The sequence below is a fragment of the Pteropus medius genome, unplaced genomic scaffold (assembly GCF_902729225.1).
Source record: "Pteropus medius unplaced genomic scaffold, Ma_sr-lr_union100, whole genome shotgun sequence".
NCBI lineage: Eukaryota > Metazoa > Chordata > Mammalia > Chiroptera > Pteropodidae > Pteropus > Pteropus medius.
The window spans coordinates 6,423,108-6,450,098 of record NW_024355990.1 but is presented as its reverse complement, the minus strand read 5'-3'; the positions used below and the strand labels follow the sequence as shown (position 1 = coordinate 6,450,098).

General features: G+C 48.3%; 1 protein-coding gene across 7 annotated transcripts in view; it reads right to left on the bottom strand.

Annotated features, from left to right (window-relative positions):
* SLC39A11 (solute carrier family 39 member 11) overlaps positions 1 to 26,991 on the bottom strand; it is a 340,928-nt gene that overhangs the window by 213,386 nt on the left and 100,551 nt on the right. For 6 of the 7 annotated variants that reach the window (XM_039859783.1, XM_039859781.1, XM_039859782.1 and 3 more), the window contains one exon: positions 9,787 to 9,945. The exons of the other annotated variant lie outside the window; for it this stretch is intronic. In XM_039859783.1, the coding sequence (XP_039715717.1) occupies positions 9,787 to 9,945 (159 nt within the window). The remainder of the gene's footprint in view (positions 1 to 9,786; positions 9,946 to 26,991) is intronic. 7 annotated transcript variants of the gene reach the window in all.

Below are 26,991 nucleotides of genomic sequence, written 5' to 3'. Positions count from 1 at the left end.
CTACCCAAAATGCCTCTGCTATCGCTAACAAACGCACTCTAAACACTGCTGTACGGCTAACACTGATGGTGCTCATCTGCCTCAGCGAGGCGGGGTATCAGTCAGGCTGAGCTGCGCTTTGCTGCAATAACGAACTGCCCTCCTACTCTACACGCGGGGGTCCTGCTCATTCCAGCCATCCCGACGCCCGGTGCCAGAGGCTGCATCTCAAAACACGCGTCTGCGATCACCGCCTGAGCGGCGGGCTTGCTACTTGGTGAGACAGGTCTTCCGTGTCTAACACGAATGAGCCTCGGTTTTCCTGTCTGTAAAATAAAATTAGCAATTGCACCTGCCTCGTGGGATAAGGCACATAAAGCGCCTGGCACGCACTTAGCTGCTCCATAACCGTGCGTTATTCTTATGACATTTCCCATCATTCCTATGACATTTTGCATACGGAGAAAAAAAGAAACAGGCAGAAAGCAAATGTTCCAAGACATGAGGAATAGCTGCTTCCATGTGCTGAGATTAAACGTAGATTTTTCTTATTTTCTAGTCTCTATTTTTTTTTTTTACAATTAACATGTATAATTTTAATCATCAAGAAAAAAGGCGAAACATAAATGCATACAACACGAGACCACCAGAGTAAAGTGTAAAAAGCAATTGGCCTAGGTCAGCCCGTGGGCCAGATCCAGCCAATGCCCTGTGTTTGCACAGCCTATGAGCTAAGGATGCTTTTCACATTTTTAAAAGGGAAAGGAAGGGAAGGTCACGTGTTATATGACTGCATTATATAAAATATCCAAAATAGGTAAATTCGTAGAAACCAAGTGGATTAGTGGTGGCCAGGGTGCAGGGAGGAATGGGGAGTAAGTGCTTAAGGGGTACAGAGCTTCTTTTTGGAGTGATTAAAATGTTCTAGGACCAGATAGCAGTGTTGGCTGCACAAAATTGTGAATGCACCAAATGTCACTAAATTGTTCCCCTTGAAATGGTTAATTTTGTGTTATATGAATTTCACCTCGATTTTAAAAAATACTTTTTTTTAAGGAGACCATGAGATGCGGGAGGGGTTCTGGAGCGCCCCCAAGTTTTCCGTGTGCACCCCTCGGAGGCTCCAGCCTCCCGGACTCCTGCAGCGCGGCTCTTCCCCTTTCTGGACTGTTCTGTGATTCTCCCACTATGGTGAGCCCTGAAATCCCCCCCGAGATCTAGTCTAACACGCAGGCGTCCTGGCCTCGCCCCACGCTGTGAGTCACTGAGTCTGGGCACCTGCGTTCTGAAAGCCCCCCAAGCGATCCTGGGGCGCTCTGGAGTTTGCACCCCATAGATGGGCATCCTCTCCCCTTTTACACCTCGAGACCCCTCCCCCCTTGCGGCAAGCTTTTCTTCCCCTTTTCCTGAGTCTTTTGCAACAGTAAGACTTTGGCTTCCAAGAGAAAGAGGAAGGTGCTTGAATTGCAGTGAGTCATCCAAAAAACATCGCCTGAACAAAACCGAGTTATAAGCGGCCTTTGGTTGGTGCTCACCACCTTGGCGGATCATCAGAGCCTTTAATGGCTCTGTTTTGTTTAGATACCCAGGTCTCACCCTGGACACAGTGAATCAGAGCCTCCGCAGGGAGGCTCCGGTGTCAAAAGCTTTCTAAGGCACCAGAGACAGCTGCCCTGCTCCTTCATCGCCTCCCACCAAACACACGTCCTGGTTGGGGACAGTGTCGCTTAGGAAAGGCTCAGTCCGAGTGGCGGCAGAAGCCTTTAGCTTCCCAGGCAAATATAATTATAAAGTAAATAAAGCATGAAAAAAATCATATAACAGATTCAAATTTCAGATAAAAGTTTCATGTTTTCTGCCTGCTCGTTTAATTATCTGTGCCTCACGTTCATAGCGCCAAAAAAGTCGTCAACTGCAAAGGGAAAACATCTGCTTCCAGAAACGAACTCACCACGAATAGAGAGCACTTTCCGCTAAGAAGATGGAAGGAGTTTTCATATAAATGATCTCATTTAATCTTCCCAACATCTCCATTCATTCATTCATTCATTCATCCATTCATTCACCAAATACGTCCTGACGACCTACTGTGCACCAGACACTGTGCTGGTGTGTAGGACGTGGGAGACCAGAGCCGACCGGTCCCTGCCCATGCCCCCGACTTCAGGCCACAGTGATCAGGTCCACAGCTAATGACAGCACAGGGAACAGAAGGACCAGGACGGGGGAGGTGCCAAGTGGAACCACGACGTGGGGGGAAGAGACGCACAGACCAATCCTGCACGGTAAGCAGGAGAGGCTGGCAAACGCTGGAGGAACAGTGTCCTGCGCTGCTCGCCACTGCTGTCCTGCTTGTAATTATCCGTTGGATTTTGCACTGAACTCAGAACGCCCCTGCCTTGATCAGGCCAAGGTAAGGTAAGTCCTCCTCTTGCTCCCCCATGTCATTGGAAAGCAGAGGCTCCAAAGGGGACTGGCTGTGATTCTGAAGACACAGGGATGAAAATCCCTTCCCCTGCACCAGCCGTAAGGTACGGGACAGCAAAAGGAACCGCAGACACAGAGCTGCACAGCGCATGCTCGGAGGGAGGGGCCACCTGCTCCTACCTCTGACACGCCTTCTGTCATTCATCCCCAGGGCTCGATATGGAGAGAATAACGTTTCAGTTTTTCTGGTGGCTTTAATCCCACTCCCTTCTGTCTAAGACATCTCCACCCCCAGAGTTCATTGCTCATTTCTTCTCTGATACCAGACCTCTAACTCCTCTAGGGCTTTGATTCCCCAGCCTTGGGACCTGTCGTCAACACTGTCACCGACACTGCCACAATCCGAGAGGACGTGGACAACGCGGGCACGGCCAGCATCTGCTCTAATGGGCACTGACGCACCCGGCACTCAGCTGGAGATACAGCTGTGAGCCAGACGGACATGCCCTGCCACCTCTGGGAGGAAGGAGTTAATATTCCACGCACGGCCAATTCCTCTAGCCAACAACCCTCGTAAATCATCTTTGCCAACCATTCACTGGTTCAATAAAATTCTTTGGTGGCTCCTGGATATTTCTCATAAACTTGTCTCCTGGCTCAACGGATGGCAAGAGAGGGCAAGTATTCAGTCACGAGTTTATGGTCCAAAATATTAAAAGGTGTTCTAAGCACGGAGAAGGAAACCCAGGTCCTAGAAGGCGCGACTCTGCCTATTTGCATTTAAGAATCCCTGACACTTTAGTACAGAAACGAGAACCATTCAGTGCTCGGGGAGCCCATTCAGCAAGCCAGCCTAGGCTGAAGTGGCAGCTTCAGTGTGTGTGCGTGTGTGTGTGCATGTGTGCACGTGCGCACATGCACACATGTGAATGTGCATGCGTGTGTCCATGCTAGATCCACAGAGGGTCCTGCAGGAAGCCACGGATATTGTTCCTGCAGCCTCAATGAGCTGGCACCGTGTTCACAGCTCACACGCACAGGCATACAAATGAGTGGAGCAGTGCTCACCAGTAGCCCGAGAAAACAAAGATTGCGTATGGAGGAGAGAGAGCGAGTTCAAGGTAAGCGTCCCCAGCAGCTAGCCATGCGGTACAGGCATCCACGGCACAGTTCAACCTGCTGCTTCTCCAAGAACCGGCAAGCACACCACACCTGCAGAGTTCCCCAAGCCCCTTCTTAACTCATCTGCATGCCACCAGGACCAAAATGACACCAGAACATCTTCCTAAAAGTCACAGGAGGCTACAGAATGCATCAAGAGGCGAGAGGGATCACCTCAGCAGTGGCTTCCACCTGCACCTTTGGAATGGGTGCTTGGAACCCAGGGGTGCCTGAAGGCCACTCTCTCCAAACGTCCCACTGTGAAGGCCCTGTCACATCTGTGTGCCAGTGCTCCCGCTTGGCAGTGAATTCCTGCGAAGCTTTTCCAAATGCTCCCCACCAGGACTCGTGAGCCATTGCTCACTGCTGGCGAGCTCACAGGTTTGCTCCATTAGTAACAAAGGATTAATTAGCATTGCAGATTCATTAGTGCTTTGCTGCTCCAGGCACAGTCAGTCAACCCGCCAATCAGGTGCCAGGAGAAATGCTGTTAGCTCTTGCTCAGAACACCCGCTGCCTCAACTGGTGGCCTCCAATGACATCCACAGCATGAGCTATCCCTACCGGAGTCACCTCTCAGCCTTAGTACCATAAATATCTAGAGAAACTGAGGAGATGCTGTTATGAGATGAAATGTGACCCCCCACAATTCTCAGGTCGAATCCCTAAGCCCCTGTACCTCAGAGGTGACTGTGTTTGGAGACAAGGCCTTTAAAGAGGTGATTAAGGTCAAACGAGGCCGTCAAGGTGGGCTGGAATCCGATCGGACCAGGGCCTTCACAGAGGAGGAAACTGGGACGCACAGACAGACAGCAGGGAGGCACAGAGGACGATCGCGTGAGGTCACAGTGACAAAGCAGCACCTGGGAGCCAGGGAGAGAGGACTCGTAAGAAACCGAGCCTGCCGACACCTTGCTCTTGGACTTCCAGCCTCCAGAACTGTGAGGAAGCACATTTCTATTGCTTAAATCTTCCAGTCTGTGGCAGTTTGCTGTGGATGCCCTTGGAAATAAACACAGATGTCCAGGTAGTTAAGAAAAGGCACCTTTGCAAAGCCTCATCCCGCTCTGACCTGGCTCGACAGACAATGGAGCTGCTGACCCACCCCCGGCCCAGCCTCTCCTGATGACAAGTGTTCCCACACTGCGGGAGCTGCTGCTGCTGCTCTGCAGGATCTCTGCAGCCCAGCCAAGACTTCAAGCATCAGTCAAGCCCAGGATGCACCTTACGCTCCGAAGGAGAACCACATATCTGGATCTCGACAAAGCATAAGGAAAAAGGAAATGCTAAGACCGAGGCAGAGGGCCAGTTTTCACTGTACAGCTAGTTGGGCTTATCTGACCGTACCAAGCTCATGCTACAGACTCTCAGGTGGATGCCTCTGCAGTTTCTGTAAGATATTCTTTCTTCCTCTCTCTCTCTCCCCCTCCCTCCCTCCTCTGTAAATTATTCTTTTGTGAAGTCGAAGCAGAATGTTAAAGGTGGAGAGAATCTATGAAGGAGAGAAAAACATGCAGACAGGGAAAATAATCGCCTCCTGCCACATCTGCCACTTTCAGACTGTTGTCATACGTGGTCCTTCACAGCAACTCCAGCCAGCCCATATCGACACCAGCAAAATTTGAGTGCATATCAAAAATATGTGCACATACTGCTCGCTGAAGTTTTCAGCAGAAGCGTTTTCTTTGCCACCACTGAGAAAACTAAGGCTGGGGACATAGGTAAATTACAGAGGGACATGAGAAGAAGGTAGATCCCTACCACACGCTAATCTCCCCTGTCCTCTAGAGACTGTCTGGGCACAACCATCGGCCACGCTCTCTCCGACGGGACAGTCACAGACACCCACTCCCTTCCTGTGCCCCTGCAGTCCCTGGGCAGTCTCCCCAAGATGTCAGAGAGATGGGTGGGGGTGGGGAGGACACATCTCCCGAGAGAAGACTGCCAAGATGTAAAGCAAGCTGAAAAAAGCCAGTAGCGGCAACACAGACGGCATGTTACCATTCGTTTTTCGGAAAATGCGAAACAGAATTCCATTTCCAGATGTACACACACATGTACGGAGAAGCAGAGAACAATCTCACTACTCAAATCAATGACAGGGAAACTGTCGGGCAAACAACACTAGGATGTTAGGATGCTGTATGGCACTAAAATGACGACAGAAAAAAATCATTTCGAATTTAAAAATATCAGAATATACAGACCGATTGCGACTGTGCAAAATTGTATCCGTGTACGTACGTACGTTAAAAGAAGGGCGGGGGCAGCGAAAGGAGTCGGAGCTCGCACTGCTACCGAGCTAGTGTGAAGTGTACTCACATGAGACAGGTGAACGGGGAGAGGGTTTATGTTTCAATTCATTTTCTTAAGGAGAGAGAAAGAAGCCGGAAGGGTACCCACTCAACGGACGACAACGGTAGACTCAGTAGTCTGTGGCTGCCATAGCCACTTACCACACTCTGGGTGGCTTATAAACAACAGAAATGTACTCCTCACATTTCTGCAGGCAGAGAAGTCCAAGATCAAGGCACTGGCAGATTCAGTGCCTCGCGAGGGCCCCGCTCCTCGTTCACAGACAGTGTCTTCTTGCTGTCCCCTCACGTGGCAAGAGAGAGCTCGCTGGGGTCTCCCCTGAAAGGCACTCATCCCGGTCATTAGGGCTCCACCCCCACGACCCGATCACCTCCAGAAGGCCCCACCTCCAAGCATCGTCCCACTGAGGATTAGGGTCAACCAGCAGACACAATTTATAGCAGGAAGGCACTTCCGCGTAAACTTTTTATTATTTCATAAGGAGATTTCTGTACTGTATTGATGGAATACTAATACAACTAACAAGAATGACCTGAGACCTTGGGGAGCACACACCCTCCCCCGCTTTGGCACCCGACTCTTCTACCCATCAGTAGGAAACTCTCTCCTTGAAACTGAGGGAGAAGGCCTACCACCTACCGCCACCCTCAACTTCACGCCGAAGTAAAACTGCCAAGATCGCAAAAAAGTGTCGATGCCCTGGACATACCTGTCGCAAAAATGTCACCATCTAGCTGTTCCACGTCTGTTCCGCTTCTCCCAAGGGCCATTCTAAGGGAGGAACGCTGGGCTCAGGCTGGCCCGAGCCACACCCCCGTCGCCTGCCAGCCCTCTTCCTGGGCCAACAGGTAGCGCCTTCCTCGCCTCCCCACGGTCCCTGTCCCCCTCTCATTAAGACACCATTGGCAAAGTCTCTATAAATCCCTTGGCGGTTCATTTCCTACTAATAGTTACTGCATGAATCCTTCTCTATTTTATTCTCGGATAAATAAATAAATAAATAAATAAATAAATAAATACCCAGTTCAGAGAGCGATTGGATGCATTCGAAGTTAACAAAGCCACAGTAGCTTCAACGTGACGGGCTGTGATGAATAAAACCCTTTTCATGAGCCATATTTTGCTTTGGCTCCAAAAGGGCGACAAATAAATCTGAAAGGCTGAGTGAAGGCAAGAGGAGTTAGAGACCAGAGTCCGTTGTTAACCACTTCCTCCCCCACCAACGCAAGGTCTTGCTGCCCTTGAGGTCCTGAACCTATAAATACATCCCAAGTGGGCAGCTGTGGCGTTGGCGGGCAACGGAACAGTGCTTGACGGCCACAGACAGGGGTTCGCATCCAGGTGTTGCTGCAGAAACCTCCGGCCACACCTCTGCCCTTCCTGGGCGTCTACGCTGCTCATTTTCCCAGGGGAAGTGACGTAGACAGACTCGCTTCCTCTCCCCTGTCAATCTCCAAGCGCTGTCCCAGAGGATAGAAAGGAGGTCCTGGGGTCTCCTGCAGGCAGACCCCGCTCTATCCCAGGGCCTGTTCTGCAAGGTAAGCTCTGCTCCATCAGGGCTGCAGCCAAAGCCTTCTGCTCACTTCTCCCTCCTGCTCACGGGCCATCTGCCGAGCAGTGGGGCTTTGGCACACGGTGCAGTGAACTGGAAACTGAAGAGATCTCCAGCTGAATGTGCCCGCAGAACTCCCCACAGCCTCCGAAGCCGCTGGCTCTGAAACTCCCAGAGCAGGGAGCATCCGAAACCGAATTCTAGTCCCGCAGAGGACTATATTCCCGAAGATACTCAGTCAAGGCTGGGCCACGACATGGACTGGCGATCAAACACCCATTAACTCGGACTCCCCGAAGCATCTTCCATAGACCCAGGCTGCTGCCCTAAAGGAAAATCTTTATTCTGTGCCAGAGTGATGGCAGTCGGACACGGCAACATTCGGTGATTATGGCAATAATAAATGATTCTTAACTATTTAGGAGACCTTCCAAGACAAATTCCCTTTCTCGCATCAAGGGCAAGAATTATTTTCTTTTCAAATTTCCTACAACAGATGTTTACTGTCAGACTGATTTTTCTGCCCATTACTGAGGTTCTGGGTGTCAACGCTGATTATGCCCTTTTCTGACCCGATGTGCACCCAGCCCTCCCAAACCATTCCTAATTTTCTGTATAGTCTATATGAGACTTTCCCATGGGATCTTCTCCATATTCAAAGCATACATTAGACTTAACATGAAGCAAAAGGTTTTTCTTTTTTTAAAAAAAGGTACCGCTGCACAATACAAATTGGCCAATGACTATTTACGCTGCCCAGAGAAAGCCTGTGTTCAGACAGCTGATCAAATGCACCTGATCCCTCTCTTTTACCACTCCCCAGGGCCAGCGAGTGGTGGCCCATCATGACTGCAAGAGCCCTGAGCAAGACACTATCTTGGAAGCCCAGTGGGACCCAGTGGGAAGGCAGAAAGAGACCCAGCAGCGGCTGCCTGCTGTTTGGCAGTTCAGGCCACTGGCCTCAAGATCTTATCGCCAGGGTGAGCAGAACACCTCCAACAGCAAGTTCACACGTTACTGGGGTGGATCTGAGAGCAGACCATGGCAGCCCACACTGAGGACCTCTCAAAGCTATGACTGCGCAGATGAACTTGACAGCAAGGAAGCCTAGGGTCCAGGGGGCAGAAAGTGACACTGCCATTCAAGCTTTTGGTGGAAAAAAAAAAGAAAAAGCCATCTGGTTTTTCCTCCGAGACCGTATCATGGCTCCACGTGGCTGTCTGGTCCAGAGGCTGGTCCTTCTGCGACACGGGTAATCAGTCCCTCATTAGGCCCAGGGCCAACTTCCCAGGAATTCTCCCTCCTTTCTGCAGCTGGGAACTCAAGGCAAGAAAGAAGGCAGGTGGGCAGGAAAGAGGACGTCAGCCTCCCTCCCGGGGTACACGTCCGGCCGAGTCCAGGGAGCCCGACCCGATCCTCGCTCGCCTTGATCCAACAGAGGCGACAGCCTACGACCCCGTTCTCCCCCACAGGGTCCCTTCCTGTACCCCCGCCATTTCTGGGGGAGCAGAGAATTCAAGCACCGGCTGAGGTCTCACGGGGGGCTCTGCCCACCTCCAGGACTTGTTGAGACACAGCATCCGGCAGGCTGCATGTGCCTGTGCTGGGTTCGTACTCACATCGACTCCTCTCTACTGATGGCAGTGCATGCAGACAACCCGGTTTGAGCCACTGCCATCTCCCAGGCTGGCCCTGACTGTCTCTCATGAGGGATCACAGCCAGACCTCAGGCTATGTTTCTTACAGTGCTTCTCCACGAGCAAGCACATGCTCATTCCCCAAACCCAACCCACCGGCCCTATTCCACATGTTTTAAGGTTGACTTGGCAGCCCCTCAAAGGAGTTGTCTTCAAGTTACAGGCAAGAAAACCGGAACTAAGGGACACACAACCAGTGAGTGGCACAAGTGACCTCCCCCCAGAGCCCTGCTGCCCAGGCACCTCCCTCATCCTCCGATTAATAAGCCCTGGTTGATGTGATGCTGTGACAACTGCTTATGCCACCGTTGGGTGTGCTGTCCTCTCCCTGGTGACATCATAAGCTCTTCAAGGGTCAGGACCATGAGCGTGGTCACTCACTTTCCCAGCTTCCACATCCGTTCACACATACAGTGTCACAAAGCATGACGTCAGCGGCACTCTATATTTATAATGAAGTCTGACATTTAAAATCTGAACTTAGCAAAATGTAACTCAGGGGATGATTAGTCATATTACCAAGAGCTTGTTTTCTTTTAGGAAAAAAAAGTCAAATGCAATTCCTCTACATAAAAGCCCTAAATGGTTGAAATATCCATTTCGATACCACTGGTCCCTTAGCCGTGTGCATTACACATGATCGGCGGTACTCACCAGGTGAGGCATCGCGAGGTCGGCCAGGTAGACGAATGCAGCTCCCAGGGTGAAGCCAACGGCCACAGGGAAGAAGGCGAAGGCACCGAAGCCCCCGGAGGACGTGGCCATCTCAACTGCCGGGGCCAGGAGAGACCAATAGGAAGCTGCTAACATGACCTGGAAAAACGCAATGAGCAACAAACCATTAAGCCAACCACGGGGGGCCTTGCAGGTGGGGACTTCCGCTGCTTTCTACGGCCCAAACCGAACCCTACAATTTCGCATGTGTTAGGTCTTTCATCTTCAATGGTAGGTACTATCCCAACCAAAAAGCCTCCATCAGAATTCCTGTAACTATTGTCGTGAGAACTCCATTTGGGGTCGAATGGAGTTGACCTTGGGAGGATGGAGTCTGGTTTGTTGTCGTCTAGCCTCTATTTCAATGCTTCTCAACCAGGGACATTCGAAGGCATTTTTGGTTGTCACACTAGGAGTATCTAGTGACTAGAGGCCAGGGACACTGGTACACATCCTATAATGCACTGCCCCTGACGACAAAGAATCATCCGTTCTCAACATCGATAATGCTGCTGAGAAATCCTGTTGTAATTGAATACTTCCAGGACACGTCGCTCACTACTTCATTAGCGCCACTGTGCTGTAAGACAGCTCTAAGGGTTACAAAGGTCTTCTTTACGTTCGGTGGAGACCTCTCTCCTTCCAGTTTTACCCCTTAGCTCTAGGGCTGCTACCTGGAGCACCAAATAATGTAATGTATCTTTCCTCTGTGATATGTAACAGCCTTTGAAATATTTGAGGACAAGCAGCGGGTCCATGTGGGCTTGGTCTCGTCGATTTTCTTATCTCTAAAAAGGAGGAAGGGAACTAATATTTATTGATCGCTCACTATTTCCAGGGAGCAAGCTTCACGTTTGATATCTCCTTCATCATTGTAACAACTCTGGGAGGCAGATATTGTTTTCTACTGGTATTTGTAGATAAAGAAATTGAATCTCAAAGTAATAAGACAATTTGCTCAAGGTCGCACAGTCAATAAGTGGCAGAGCCAGGGAACTGAATAAGCAAGACCATAATCACCTCAACGAGGGAGAAAAACACAAGCGGAAAAGAGAAAAATGAAGCTGGACCCAGATGTCCGTGAGGTCAATTCAATAAACGATTCTCCAGTATTTACCAAATTAAACACTCACCCACAGTCACTTACTCTTATAGATGTGGTGACACCTTCTTGGGTATAGTACACCCACCACCCATCGTAACCATATGACAGTCACCACTGACACGTAAAATACTGAATGGATTGCTAAACATGACTTCATTATGCTTTGTCTTGAAAAACACATCTGCATCATCCATCTCCAAAATAACATTCACGGTGACAGAATGAAGTATTACAGAAGTGACAATAAAGAACGAACCCACGAAGAAACCCATCTCCCTTCTGCCGACCGTCATCCGCACGGGCAGTCACTCTGGGCTCCATCCTACCAGCAAAAGCCTCAGCGCCGCTCGCGGAAGCTTCCAAATGCCTCGGAAACTCCACAAGACAGTGAAAACAGCTCATCGGTTCCCCTCCATGAGACCATCGAAGGAAGCTTGTGGGCTTCTTCTCCGTGCCAGGGCCTAACCCACCCTTTCTCAGACTGTCGTCTCACTCGCTTTAGAATTCAGCAGACTTTGGTAGCTGCCATTCGTAGTAAACACCCACAGAGGAGGCCCGGCAAGGAAGCAAAGCCCTGTCCAGCCCCCTCTCTCCCTGCCTGTTTCAGGGCCTGCCATACAGTCCCAGCACCAACCCCTCTAAAAGCACGTGCTCCAAGTACGACCACGCCCCTCATCCTCCAATCCCTCCCCAGAGCCCATCCTTGTCAATGTCACCTGGGGTACTTCCCCAGGCTCAGCTCCCCATCCCCTTCTCAGCACAAACTCCAGCCTCTTCTGCCAAAGCTGCTTTCCATCCCTCTGCATCACTGAGTGCCAATCTTTTTTCTGCCCCTACACGTGAGAAAGATACGATGTCCTCGTGGACAAGGGATGCGAGGTTTGCAGAAGACGTGTGCTTCTCAAGGGAGGGTTTGCCAGAATCTGAGGTGCCTGAAATGGAAAAGCATCCCGGGTGATTTGGGGGGGCCCCTCCTTGACAATCACTGTTCTTTCTCCTTCTGGTCAAGTCCAGGACTCAATTGAATTTCCTTCATTTCTTTTTCTCGGCGGCCTTCCTGCCTGCCACATAAACTGGAAAATCGCCAAAGAACAATCTGAAATGGAATCGGGTGGCCTGTCTGAAATGACAACAGGGCTCAGAGGAAAGTCATTTAAATGGCATACGTGGTAGACAAAGTAATGACCTCCCCACTCCAAGATGACCACATCCTAATCTCTAAAACTTGTGAACACTGTCACCTTAGATGGCAAACAGGCCTCTGAAGCTGTGATTTAGTTAAGGATCTTGAGATGGGGATATTATCTTTGATGATCTGGATGGGACCGATGTAATCGCAAGGGTCCTTATGAGAGAGAGAGAGAAGGATCAGAGTCAAGAGAGAAGGTGTGATAACAAAAGCAGAAAAAAAGAAAAACGAAGAGATTGGAAGATGCTACGCTGCCAGATAAAGATGGAGAAAGGTCGCGAGCCAAGAAATGCAGGTGGACCAAACAGATTCTCCCCTGGAACCTCCGGAAGGAACACAGTCCTGCTGCCACCCTGACTGTCCCAGTTAAAACTATTTTGGACTTCTGACTTCCCATACTGTAAGATAATACATTTGTGTTGTTTTAAGCCATTCTTGTTGGGGTAGTTTGTTATAGCAGCAACAGGAAACTAATACACTAAGTAAAGGCACACTTTACTTTTTTATTTTATTTTGTATTTTAGAGCAATTTTACGTTCACAGCACAATTGAACAGGAAGTACAGAGAAGTCCCTCCTACTCCCTGCCCCACAGGTGCACAGCCTCCCCACTATCTACATCCTACACCCCAGTGGTGCATTTGTTCCAATGAACCTACATTAACATATCATTGTCATGCAAAGTCTGTAAGAGATCACTCTGGATGTTGTACGTTCTGTGGGCTCAGACAAATGCATAATGATATGTATCCGCTATTATAGTACACAAAGAGTTGTTTTCCTGCCCTAAAAATCCTCTGTGTTCTGCCTATTCGCCCCTCCTCTCAAAAGGCAACCACTGCTCTTTCTGCTGCCTCCACAGTTTTCCCTTTTCCAGAATGTCATAGAGTCGGAATCGTACAATATGTGGCCTTTTCAGATTGGCTTCTTTCACTTAGTCATATGCATTTAAGGTTCTTCCGTGTCTTTTTATGGCTTGACAGCTCATTTCTTTTTAGCGCTGAAGAGTCCATTGCCTGGATGGACCACAGGTCACTAATCCGTTCACCTACTGAGGACATCTGGGTTGCCTCCGAGTTTTGGTAATTGTGGATAAAGCTGCTATAAACACTCATGTATCTGGATGCAGGTTTTTGGGTGGACATGACTCTTCAGCTCACCTGGAGATATACCAAGGAGTATAATTGCTGGATGGTTTGATAAGCCTTATTTTTTAAAAAATAATTTCCCAACATAGGTGGCTTGCCTGAAACGCTCCATACTAGCAAAGCTCCTTTAAATGCTGGGCATTTTTAAATCTGGGTGTAGTAAGATATTAACCAGTGATACAGAAGCAGGAAGTAATCTATCTGATAATCCTCAATTACCCCTACAAAGCAGGGTCTGGTGGGGACGGTAGGAGGAGGTTAGCACTGGGTTGAGGTCTTCAGGAATGAGCTCCACAGGTGAGTCTTTGCCAGGCAGTTCCTTTAATGACCCAGATGGTGGACACCATAAGCCCTCCAACAGCTGTGATCCTGCTTATAAAGGCAAAAACTGGGCTAACGACACCAGCCCTGTAGACATCACATATACCCATCAGCATCCCCTGCTCTTCCCCACCTATGTCAATAAAAGGAACGCATAATCGGGTTTCGTCACACGAGGCAGAGCCCTGTGGTAACCCCAAAGTCCCTTTTGCCTCTTTATTCCCAGGAAGAAAATGAAAATCCCAACCCATCAGATGAGCCATGGGGAAGCTTGTGTGAAACCTGACCTCTAAGCCAGCGGTGACGAAGACCAGAACAGCCCAAGTTTTTACTAAATAATCAAAAAAAGTCAGGGAGTGAGCATTTCGATGACGATAACAACTCCTGCAAAAACAGCTAAAGAGGAAATAAAGCAAACAATGGACTCAATGTTTAACCTCGGTCCCTGCCGGCCCAGCAGGCCTACCGCAGGGCTCCTGGACGTTGACTGAAGTGACCTCAGCAAACTGAGGTTCGAGAAGCTGTGTGTCCTTGGCTCTTTTTCTTCATACACTTCTTGTGGCGCCTCGGCCACTATCGTGACTTAGGCTTCCGTCTACAGATGGGAACATGAATGGACGACTTTCTCTCTAAATATGATTTTCAGTGTTGACTATGTTTAAAACAGCAATGTTTACTGTGCTAACGTGTAAATCCTGGTCCATTTCTAGTTAAATGTGGCCAACTGAACACAAGCTGGTGGCCCTTCGAATTCCCATGAGAGTGAAGGTAAAGGGGCCAGAGGGGTTCGACCACAGAGACGAAATGAGAGGGAGAGGAGATGACGGCCACGGCCGTCAAAGACAGCAGACTCCCCAAGGTGCTGACACCTGAGCCCCCGTGGAGAAGGCCCAGAACAAGGCGGTTCACCCCACAGAACCTCAGAACAGCCCGGGGCGGGGCCCAGAGCCACTGGGAACGGGAGTACAGATGGGCTCGCAAAGAGGACTAGTGGAAAGCCTGGGTCAGATCCCAGATTCTTCTTGTCCCCCATGCGGCCCAGTAACTGTCCCTCTAGATGTTCAGAGCCCCCTACCACACACACACACACACACACACAGCCCAGCCAGGAGTGAGGACCCCACACTGAAATCAGCAGAACGTGAGAGTCTGCGTGCTGAAGGGGGCCCAGCAAGTTCGCACGTCTTGGCTCTGCTGCTTCCCCAGCCCCACACCCTAAACTCCTGGCACAGGAGTCCCCATGGCAGGCCCTGCTTCTGGGGAGGCCGGCTGGGGACTTCAACCCCATGAGCAGCCTTTCTGAGGAAGAGACTCGAGGATGCGCTTTCGTCGGCATGAGGGAGTAAAACATGAGGGCCGAGGTCGGGAGGGAAATGAAGGGAATCCCCAGGCTGGTGGTGAGAGAGGAGCCGGGGGTTCCACAGACCGGAAGGGCGGGAGCCCAGACCGGAAGGAAGCCGGAGGGCTCCCGGAAGGAGCGTGCTGCAGAGCCCGGGTAGGGCCCAATGCATGGAGGGCAGAGCTGCACTTCTGGGGGGAAGACTGGGGGCCGGTTAACGGCTGGTACCCGAAAAAGAAGGCAAAGGAAGAAAATGAGACCTTTACTCACTCTGGAAAACACAAAAATTGCAAAAGAAAGGAAATAAGTAATATTTCTGGTCTCGATAATGTAAGCTGACCATTTTTTATTTATTAGTTCATTTGCTTATTTATTGTGGTAAGTATATCTAACATAAAATCTGCCATTTTAAAGTCTACAGTTCGGCGGCATTAATTACATTCGCAATGTTGAACAACCATCAGCATTATTCACAAACCTTTCTCACCTCCCCAAGTAAAAGCTCTATAACTATTAGAGCTATATATAACTATATAACCGTCCTCCCTTTCCCTTAGGCCCTGGTAACCTCTAATCTATTCTGTCTCTATGAATTTGCTTATTCTAAGTATTTCATACGAGTGGAATCACACATTATTTGTCCCCTTGTGTCTGGATTAATTCACTTGGCATAATGCTTTCAAGGTTGATCCATGCTGCAGCCTGTGTCAGAACATCATCCCTTTTCATGGCTGAGTGCTATGCCATTATCAAGCTGTGACTACTGAACTCACCTAAAAAATAGAACGTATCTGTAGTACAGGATGCAGGTAGGGATAGGAGAACAAATCCTCATCCCGCACACTAGGAAATCATCAAATACGTTTAAAGATGAAAAAGCCAAGAGGTAGCACAGTAAGCATGCGGTTGAGACAGGTAGAGACAAAAAAAACTAAAGAAATAGCAGAAATGGCTGTTCGTGTTTATCCCTGAGAAGTAGGAATCGTAGGGGAGGGAAGGTCAGCAGACCACTGTTTTTCATTATGAGCCCTGTAGAACAACCTGACTGTTTAAAATACACACGCACATCTTTGTGGAGAAAATTCTTAAATAAACTGATGATATAATTTGAAAAGATATAAACATACAGAAGCGAACATTCTAAATTATTTATAATACAATTGAGTGTTTTCATAATAGAAGACCCTGATTTCACAGTGAAAAGCCAATGGGGAAACGCTCCTATGTACAAAAACTCAATTTTCAGAAATGTTTCTGCGTGATAATGAGATGCCCGTCTACACTGTGTTTTTGTCGAAGGCACCGAAACCACGGCCTTGACACCAGAAGACTAAAAGGGACTGGGGGAGACATTTAAAATGGGCAAGTTATTTGCAAGTTCTGAGAGTAAAATCCCCCAGTTCTCTCCTGTAATTCCCAAAACCTAAGGAAACTCACATGTTCCTTTTTCTTAAAGTATCACTTAAAATGCCACAGGGATCCATACTTTATAATGCTATTAATTTCCCTCTGGTGTCAGAGGTATCAGCACAGAATAATCAAAAACAATCAGCTAAATCCCTAACCTACAGCAGGCAAACCGTTTCATTTCTCCTTAAGTGCTCATTTTGGGACAATTTCAGCCTTGGAAATATAAATGAATTTGTGAAGAGTTCCTTAAGGAAGAATTCATCAGAACAGGGGCAGTCGAGCATCCTTTTATGAGAGTAATGACTGCTTAAAGAGTGGAAGGAAATCTAAGTCACAGAACAAAATTTCCCCCTTAATAAAAAGAGGTGAGGAAAATATTGCACACGGCTACTTTACAAAGCACTGAGTATCAGTATCCATTATTCAAAGGGCACACGCCTAAAGATTAGGGCACAAAAGCCTACAGAAGACAGGAACACAGAGTTCAAAATAACAGCACCCAACTCAAGGCCTGCTACAGGGCAGGTCCTCCTTAAATGTCTGTTGAAGCCAATGACCGTGGACTCTAACCTCAAGGGCACTGTATAACAAAAGAATAGGCACGACCTTGCAATCCATACAAATCAAGGCAATAATTACTTTGAAAGTGCAGAAGCCAAGTAATGCTTCTAACTCGGTCTCCAAATCAGATATAAAATTAATTTATAAAAGTTAATTAGTAAATACCTAATTAGTGACTATTCCATGAGCCAACATTATGCCAGACCCTAGGGGGCTGGAAGGGAGGAAGACACAAAGGCTGATCTGAGTCCCACCTTTGAAAAGCTGGCTACGTACCATGATGAGAGGGACTACAGGAGACGTCTACAGTGATGTCTGAAATGACACACGAAGGAAGCCCACAGTCATTTCAAGGAAGGAGATGGCAGCGTTGTAGTAGTGAAGAGCTCTTGAAAGCTGGACAGTGTAGAAAGGGAAACGAGGCTGGGACCTTCGAGCCAGGAGAAGCAGTGTGAGCGGTCTGGGAGGCAAAGCTGATGATGTGGGGACTGCAGGGTGACCATCCTGGCTGGTAAAGGGAGTGTGTGTTGGGGTACCATGAGGATACTGGGTATAAGGAAGAAGGCTGGCAGAATGGCTTGGGCTTAAGACAGTAAGTGGGTTGTTTCTAACTCTGGTTGCACTGGAATCACCTGGAGTTTTCAAAAGACAGAAGCCAGGGTCCCTCCACGACCTACTAAACGGAAACCAACAGACTGGCTGCTGGGCTACTGAGTAATCCAGATGGGAGGCGGTGAAGGCCGGATCAGAATGGAGGCCGAGGGACGGGGCAGAAGGAAGAAGTCCACATAAGGCCCTCCAGGATGAGGTCGCCCATGTCTGCTCGATATCAAGACACGCCAGAAACCCATGATAGGTGGCCACGTGAACTGTGCATTGAGTCAGCTTTCCAATCTGGCGTGTCATCTATTAGTCATGACTCAAGCGTGAATCAAATTCATATGGGGACTTATACCTGTACCTAATTTCCTTTTATCAGACAGTCCTCATAATACCAACTTCATGTAATTTTACAGAATTAAACTTAACAGCTCCAACTTATAATCATTTACATTCAGCTTCAGTTACAGATATTAATTGATACAGACCCGCCTGAACAACCCGACTCTTGTTAGCTACACCAACCCGCTGAAAATGGGCAAGGGTGTGTGGAGGCTTGTGTGCATTTTCCAAACTAGGAGAGAGCGCTTGCGCTTTAAAAAAAATCTACCCTATGGCCCAGTAATTTCTCTCCTAGACAGCTGCCCCCAGAGAAATGAAAACATTCGTCCACACGAGACTTACACAAAAATATTCAGTTGCTTTATTCATAGCCCGAACCTGGAAACAACCCAAACATCCATCAACAGCAGAATGGATAAAACACAATGTAGTATAGTCACAAAATGAAAAACTCTTCAAAATAAGGAAAAACTACTGATTCACGACCACATAGATGAATCTCAGAATCAGTGAGGGAAAGAAGGCACCCCATATAATTCCACTTAAGCACAAGGATATGCAAAACTAATCAAAACGGAAGTCGTGAAGTGGCTGCCTGGGAGGAGGGGCAGAATTGACTTAGTTAATAGAAGATCTTTCTGGGGTGACAGAAATGTTCTCTATCTCATTTTGGATGGTGGTTATACAGGTGTATACAAGTGTCAGAACTCACTGGGATGACACTTTAAGGTCCAGGCATATATGTGAATTACATTTATTTTTTTGAAGGCCTTAGGAAGGTGGCCCCAGTTTCTGATGAGTCACGTTTGTGCCACAGACATTGAGTGTGTCAGGAATCCAGGTTCTAGGGTCCACCCTAAAGTGGTCCCTCTGGCGAGAGGCTTAGGTCAACCAGCCCAGAGAGTCAGGCCATCCTTAAACACTAAGCGCCAGCAAGAACAGACAAGCACAGAAATCATACCCAAAGGGCCTCTCAGCACCCATTCTCAGTGACCACAGGTCCTTGCTGGTGAGGCCTTAGCCTTTACCAAGTTCCTTAAGACACATCTAGGCTTTCAATATGCTAGCCAACAACCGCATCAGTACTTCCTCTGCAAAACAGAGGGAAAGAGCTAAAAACAAGTTAGCCACCAAGCCCCGTCCTGCTCCAAATCCAGGTTCTCATGTCAAAGTGCAACTCAGCTCAACAAATATTTACTACACGACTACGGCGCGTGAGGGGTCCACCTGGACTGCAGCGCCCATCGGCAATGACATTAACCACACCTAAAAATAAGACCACAGTGCTCCCGAGTCAATAACATCTCGACTTTTTCTGGAGTCTGCCATTCTTCTTCCAAAGACCCATTATTTTGAATAATGAAGAGGTGCAAGTATAATAATTCCTTCAGGTTCAGACTAGCTAGAGGAGGAAGGACTCCCAGAATCCTTCGGCCCGCCAAGATCATTAACTCCATGTGGACTTAAAAAGGGGTCGGGGGCGGCGGGGAGGGGAAGGCATCCTTACTGAACTTTTTTATCAGCTGGTCACCAAGAGAGTGAGAACACGATATGGCCCAAAGCAACTTCTCTATGGCCCCCAGCCACCAATCCATCAGCACCCTCTCAAATTCGGCCTGTCACTAGACAATTGTACCAGCTGGTCAAGCCGTCCCCACCCCAACACCAGCACTCACTCACGCTGATCCAATCTGTCCCAGATCTGGCTGCTAAGGAGGCGGCCCAGGAGGGGAGAAGAGAGAGCTGTCTAGCTCCACTGAGGAAAAGCTGTTCCCCACTTTGATGATCTCCCCCTACCCCAGAGGAGATAAACCAACAACCGCCACCAAACTGCTGGCTTTGTGTCTCTCTCTGCTCAAAGGAAATTACCAGTGAGGGCAGGATCTTCATGACCAAGGAGAAGGAAAACACCACCCCACACTCCAAACAAAATCACATTTAATTCTCACCACTCAAGAAAACATAGGTGTCCAAGTGCCTTCTGTGCTAACTCACCTGAGGGACGCAAGAGACTCCCATTGGGATGGTGGCAGGATCCTTGGGAGATAGAGGGCACGCGGTCAGGAGCGATGGGACAGAATCTTAAAAAGGGACTGGATGGAGTACAAAACATCCCCCCTCCCAGGTTTGCTTGATTTAGCAAATTAAAAATACAGGACGCCCAGGTCAATTGAATTTCAGACAAATGATTAGTAATTATTTTTATTTGAGATAAGCTTATATTTTAAAAAAAAAAAATGCTTTTTATCTGAAATTCAAATTTAACTGGACATTCTGTACTGTATCTGGCTCCCTGGCTAAACCCAGCAGCAATTCTGGGGCAGATCTGCCATCTTTTTCTCTCCCTCCCTCTTCATAAAAGGCAATACGGCACAGCGTGTACGAGGCACGACTCTGCAGACTACCTGATTCGGATCTAAGCTCCCAGCTGGGAGACCTTGGGCAAGAATATCATCTCTCCAGGGTGACCATTTCTTCATACAGAACATAGAAACAATAATAGAAATAACAGTGCCACTCATAAGCAAAATGGAATGATTAACAAGAACGACGTTTACATAAAGACCGACCCTGTGCCGGGAACTTTCTCAATCCTCCTAACATTAAGGGTCAGGTACTGCTATTATCTATCCCTGCTTCACGTATGGGGAAACTGAGGCACAGAGAGGTTAAGTAATTAACAAAGTGATGCAGTTAATGAATGGCAGAGCCAAGACTCAAGGCCAGCCAGCGTGGCTCTCGAGTCCCTGCTCTTATCATCACGATGTCCCCAAGGGGGTGCTGATCTCCTGGAGTTGTTATGTGAATTAAACCAGCCTAAAGACTACAAACGCGAGATGCTACATATGCACATGACAGGTCTCTGTTTTCACTATATCGTTAGCGCAAATGACACATGAGAAAATAACCAAACAGGAAAAATGAAGAAACTCACAGGGAATTCAGGGAGGGAACGTTTGTAAAGAAAAAAAAAAAACCATCAATATCAGAAAGACATGACTGCGTGGAATCAACCCATGAAGAGGACAAGTTGCTGGAGGGGAAAAAAAAACCCAAGAGAAGAAGAAAGAATTTTCAGAAACGGAAGCCACGAAAACGACTAGAAACATTTGCTCTTTTTATGGCATTAGAGTCCGTGGAACTTCCCACCATGCAGAACAAAATAGCAAGCTTATAAAATAACAAGAGAAAAGGGAGAAAAATGCAAGCCTCAGTCCCGGAAGCCCAAGACCCGACTAACAGAGAGAGAACAGAGCACCAGCGGAAGAAACTATTAAAGGACACAAAATAACGTTTACCAGAACCGAAGGACACTGGCCTCCAGATCGAGAAGCTGCAGAATAAATTTGTTTAGAAATGTGGGGGGAAATTTCTCAAGAAACAGAGAAAGTGGTTTCTTCTAGAAAAGAGGACAGAGCCATGGGAGATGGGGGGAAGGACGGATGGTTTTTTTTTCTTTTTTATAAGCCTTTTATTAACATCTGCTCTTTCTAGATGTGTGCATCCATCACTCTGATAAAAACAAACAAGGATTCCAAAAAATCGAGCCCAAATTAAGTGTCCAACAAGTCATTAGTAAAAATATCTCCCAGTCATGGGTACAGTTTAATGTACTTCGGTTTCAATAAAGGTGAAAACAAGTATTTCTGGACAATTTGTGTGATGGAGTATCACGCAGCCACCAAAATAACAAAACAAAGATCAGGATATATTAAGTGAAAACACATATTTTTAAACATTATGTACGGTACGATCCCACTTTTTAAAATTATATATCAATAAAGTATAGAGGATCATGCTGCCGGCAAGAAAGGTTTGGAGGAGTCTGCGTGGGAAAGATAATCAACTGAGGATGAATATGAGGGGTGCTTAGCAACAAGAGGGCCATATACTGGAAGAAGACTGACCTCAAACCATGATACCCAAGTTCGCTGACTTGAATCGATCCCAAACTCCTCCTGTGTCCTCCACCGCTTCCCTTGACGTGAGATAATCATCATCCAGATGCCCTGGGTATTTACGGTGGGCCATCTCTGTGCCAAGTGTTTCAAATACATTTACTCATTTCATCCACACAACAACCCTGTAAGGGAGAAAATGCTACCATCTCCATTTTGCAGATGAGGAAACAGGCTTACACGTGTAAGTCACTAGCCTGAGCTCGCACAGCTAGTAAGTTGACAAACCGGGATCAAATCCAGGCCAGGTGACCCCAGGGCTTATCTTGACAGCAGCGCACATCCCCGCTAGAGAAAGTGCCACCACCCCCCCCCAGGGCCCAAGGGGGGCCCCTTAGTTTACCCCGTGCAGCTGACAGTTTGAGACATTTCCTGGCCTGACTCCATCCTGAGAAGTTCGCCATAATTAAATCGGGGGAGAAATTTTCAAAGTGCTTCAGATATGTAATGAGTTTACATCCAATTAGTCTCTTCCTTCACTGGGAGAAGCAGAAAGACCGATTTCCTTATAGACTCGGTGGGCAGGGTTTCTTTAGATTTCGTTCTGAGGTTCCAGGGATACAAATCAGCACACACGGAAGATCTGGAGAAACTGGGTGGGCCTAAAGGCAGCCGACCTCAAACAAAGCCTCTAATGCACACGCCATGGTCACTCAACACTTATTTTAAATATACTTTTGAATGCTGATTGTGCTAGGGACCAACGCTCAACAGTAAACGAGACAGACCCCACCTTCTACTTTGGGAAGGAAGAAGTGAACAAGCCATTAGACTCTACAGACAAGCGCTCTATAGAATAAGCACAGAGAGCTACAGATGCTTGTCCAGATGGATTACGATGGGGAAAACGAGATGTTCGACTTCCTCAAGAAGAAAACTGCTGATGGCAAGGATCTGGCAGGAACCAGGCTCCCAGGGGGATGGAGCGGGCAAATCCCCAGGGCTTTGGGAACTAGGTCCACGACAAGAAGGCCAAGGTGGAATAAGATGAGACACGCTTGCCCCTGACCATTTGGCAACAATTGACTTTCCAACTCAACCTGCACAGCACCAGGGGCATTCCTGTTCCAAGCCCGTTGGATGCTGGCTCTCTCCAGCCAGGAGGGGCTCCCCTCTTCCAGAGTCACACGAGATAAGGTCCCACTTAGGATGCTCCACATTGATTCGTGAAATGGGGCAAGGGGAGTATGAAAATATTTAGGCGCCCTAAGGCTCTCAAAGGAAGCACAGATCTACAGATCTGCACGGGACCGGCCCTCTTCTTCCCATCCAATCCATCCGTCAATCTGCATCCATCCGCCCAATCTGCCAGCCCACCCCATCTGTCTGTCATTCCATCCATCCATCCTCATATCTATCACATAATAAATCCACTTATCCACCCCACCCATCCATATCCATCCATCCATCCATTAATATCTATCCATCCATATCTACCCATAGCCATCCATCCATATCCATCCATCCACAGCCATTTATCCATTCATCCATCCATCCATTTGAGCATGTTTATTTGTTCACTACATCAGAAAAAATTATTGTGAGCTTCCCACATGTCAGGGACGCCTCCTGCGCATCTTTACTAATGTGCTCTTTAAGATTACAATACTCCTGACTCCCGCCTCCGCCAGATCACTCTCTACCTCTTTCCTTCACGGTTCACCATCTGATGTGCTATATGTTTTATTGTGGAGTTTGCTTAGCATATGACTCTCTGCTAAAATGGCAATCCCGCAGGGGCAGTAATTTTTGTTTGTTGTTTACTGTTTTATCCCCAGCACGTAAAACAGTGCCTGGCACACTGGGGTGAGAGCAGGGTCCGGGAGGACCCCTGGGGGGCGGGGCTCCCTTCTTTTCCCCACTGCCCTACATCCCACGGTCAGGTCAGACAAAAGAGTCCAACAGGGGACGTGACACAACTTTCACTTATTATATGCAAATAATGAAACCTACAGCTATGGGATTATTCGGAGGGTCAGATGAGGTAATGAATGGGAGAGTGTTTGAAAAATATAAAGCAATAAACCAATGTCACATAATAACATTTGGGGCTCATGAGCCCATAAGATGCAAGTGTTCTCTACAGTCAGCTCATGGACACACCCTGCCCCACGGGTCTCTTTATGCACAATTACAAAGTGTTCCAAAAATTCAAGTCCGTAATCTATTTAAAACATATGCACAGGCAATGACTCTGTGCCCCTTTCTCCTGCCTCAAATACAATACTAATCCGTTTTCTCCTTGTTTATGCGTTTAACAAATATAATTTTTTTCCACCCTCCTGGAGAACTAACTCACTTAGCCCCAGGGCTGTCGTGGTTGATTTCTTCACGAGAAGAGCAGAGCTTCAGAAACGGAGAGGTTTCCAAAGAAATAATATAGAAAAAGAGAAAAAAAAAAATCTATGCACAGGTGAGTGCAAAGCCTTCCCTTCCCTTCCCTGTCGAACGCACCAATCCAGTGGAGCTGAGTCTCCATCAGGCCCGAGGGTTCCATTCTCTTTGCTATTGGGCCACTTTGGGGAAACAGGTCTCGGCCCCCAGCCAAAGTCAGCTGGGGAATTAAAAGTCAGGGCCCCCTGACAGCGAAGATGAGCTTCCACTAGCAAGCTGTGAACGCACCGGCCTCCGTTATTTGTTTCTGTGCTCCAGAGGGCACAGAAGCGTTAAACAGTCGGGATGGGATTTTTTTTTCCCCTCTCACTATCTGCACAGGTAGAAGAGGGAAGGACTGCAGTCTTGGTGGAGCCATGAGATGCCTGGAAGTTAGGAGACTCGCCGGCTAATCACAGGGATTGTAAGCGGCTCAGCCAGAAACACAAGGCAGGGCTCTGGGCTCCCTGTCTGAGCCCAAACACTCCCTTTATTCCTGTAGGATGGGAGCTCTGCCTGCTGGCGGGGATGCTCAGGAGAGGGGTTCAGCCCCACCCGCACCCCCTACCCACTCACCCACCCACCCACCTCCCCCCGAGAAAGCGGCAGTGTCGCCAAGGCAGACTCCCTGGGGTGGGACGCACCAGGGAGGAGAGCTCAGTGAGGCCAAGTAAAACTCCTACTGCCATCCTGCACCTAACTCTGGGAAAGGCAGCCAGCCAGGCTTCTTGGCCCATGATTACAGCTCCTTGGCCTCCATGGTCCTCACCACGCTCATGGGAACAACAAAACAAACAGAAACGACAGTTTGGCACTGTCCCTCTGCTCTGCCCACCACTTCCCCCTCCCCCACCTCCTGAGAAACACCAGGATGGGCTTTCTCTGCACCGTTTTGCCTTCAGCAAAATGCTCTTTATACCCATATGTTCGGTTCATAAAATGAGGCAGACTCCTCTGCAAAGAGGAATGATGATGATGCCTGAATTTGAAAGAGAAGGTTTTATCTTTAAAAAAAAAAAAAAATCAAATACAGGCACCGGTTAACAAAACCAAGCGGGGCTGACGCCCAGAGGGTAAGAAGGGGTATTTCTCCCCGGCCCCCTCCGATGCCACAGCCCGGACACACTCGCTCCAAGAGGTAGTGTGACAAAAAGTTTCCACGGAGGTCACACTGCTGTTAGCCACAGAATGCCACCTCACCCAAACGCGAATCCTTGCTTCCAGAACAACACAGCCCTTGTATTGAGAAGAATTTAGCCCAAACCTTTTCCTCTCAGGAGATCAAACACCTGTGATTAATCCAGACCCTTAGAGGTTTTGCTTCTCTGCTGCTTACAGAGAACTAATTAAACTTCACTGGGCCTTCGAATCTCTTCCTTGGGTGTTTAAGTTAGAAAATGGAATGGAAACTTAGAAAGCCAGCACTTCTTCTCCTTGGGGGGAGAGAGAGGGGGAGTTGGGACCCAAAGGGAAGCTGAGAGGCAGGATGGACAAAACAGGACAAAGGGAGACCCAGTGTAGGGGTCCAGTGACTGCTGGCAATGGCGGCAATGAAGGCACTAGGCCACGAAAAAGGCGTGTGAATTCTGGAAGGCTAGACTGTCAAGGGGCATCATCTCAGCAGGGGAGGTGGCACGTGGTAGGGCAGAGCCACCGATATTTTGCAGGCTCCACCTACCAATGATTGGACAGTATCGCCCCGCCCACTGAATCTGGGTGGGCCTGGTGACTTGCGTTGGCCAATGAAATGGGACAGAAGTGATACTGTGAAAGTGCCAGAGTCCAGGCCTCTGAGACCTTGCAGGTTCCACCTGCACTTCCTTGGAAGTCTCCCACAGACGCGTAAGGAAGCCTGAGCTATACTCCTGACCCATGAGTGACCTGTGAGCCACCATGTGGACGGAGGCCCAGACACAGGCAGCACCAAGGCCCCAGACCCGTGACTGAGACCCTCCTACACCCCCCAGGCCTCGCAGAGCTGCCAGATGCCCACAGCTTCATGAGGGACCCCAGGCAAGCCCAGAAGAGCCACCCAGCTGAGTCCGGCCAATCCGGAATCATCAGAACTAGTAGATCGTTGCTGAGGTAAGCCACTGAATTTGGGGTGCTTTCTAACAGACACAGAGTGTGGGGGACTTTTGCTGTATGTTGGCCACCGAACATCGATTACACCTACTTTGGTCACAATATCTCGATTTTGCTTCAGAACAAGCATCTCGCCCCATCATTATTCGTCATTATTAGTCTGCTTTTTATCTAATGGAGGCAGGGGTGACAGGGCACGTGGCCCAGGCCTGGCATTCCACACACTACACCCCTGTGGCAACAAGGCTTAGCGTGCACGGATGAGCACAAATCCAAGTGAGGCCAATTATTCCCCGCCCATGATTCAATTCCAAGACATTGTGAGCTATGGAAGAAAGACTTCTCCTTCCTCTGGACTTCAACCTCTCTGAGAGGATGTGAACGTGAAGCCACACAGAGAAAAGCAGGGCCTGGTGATGGAGAGATCCAGGCCCCAGGGTGTAGCAGTATCTGAGGCCGGTTCTACGCCTGGATATTTTAATTACGTGGACCAATATATTTTCTTTCTTCCTGATGCCAAATTGAGTTAGTTTTCCATCATTCATGACCCCCAAAGCCCTGGCCGACACAAAGAGACAGAGGAACTAATTTTTTATTGTATACCCCTTGTACTACTTGAATTTCTTGCCAATTTCATGTATTATGCCTCCATTTTGAAAAATAACTAGTGAAAGAGACAACACAACTCGTTTTCAAAAACAGCATCTACAAAAC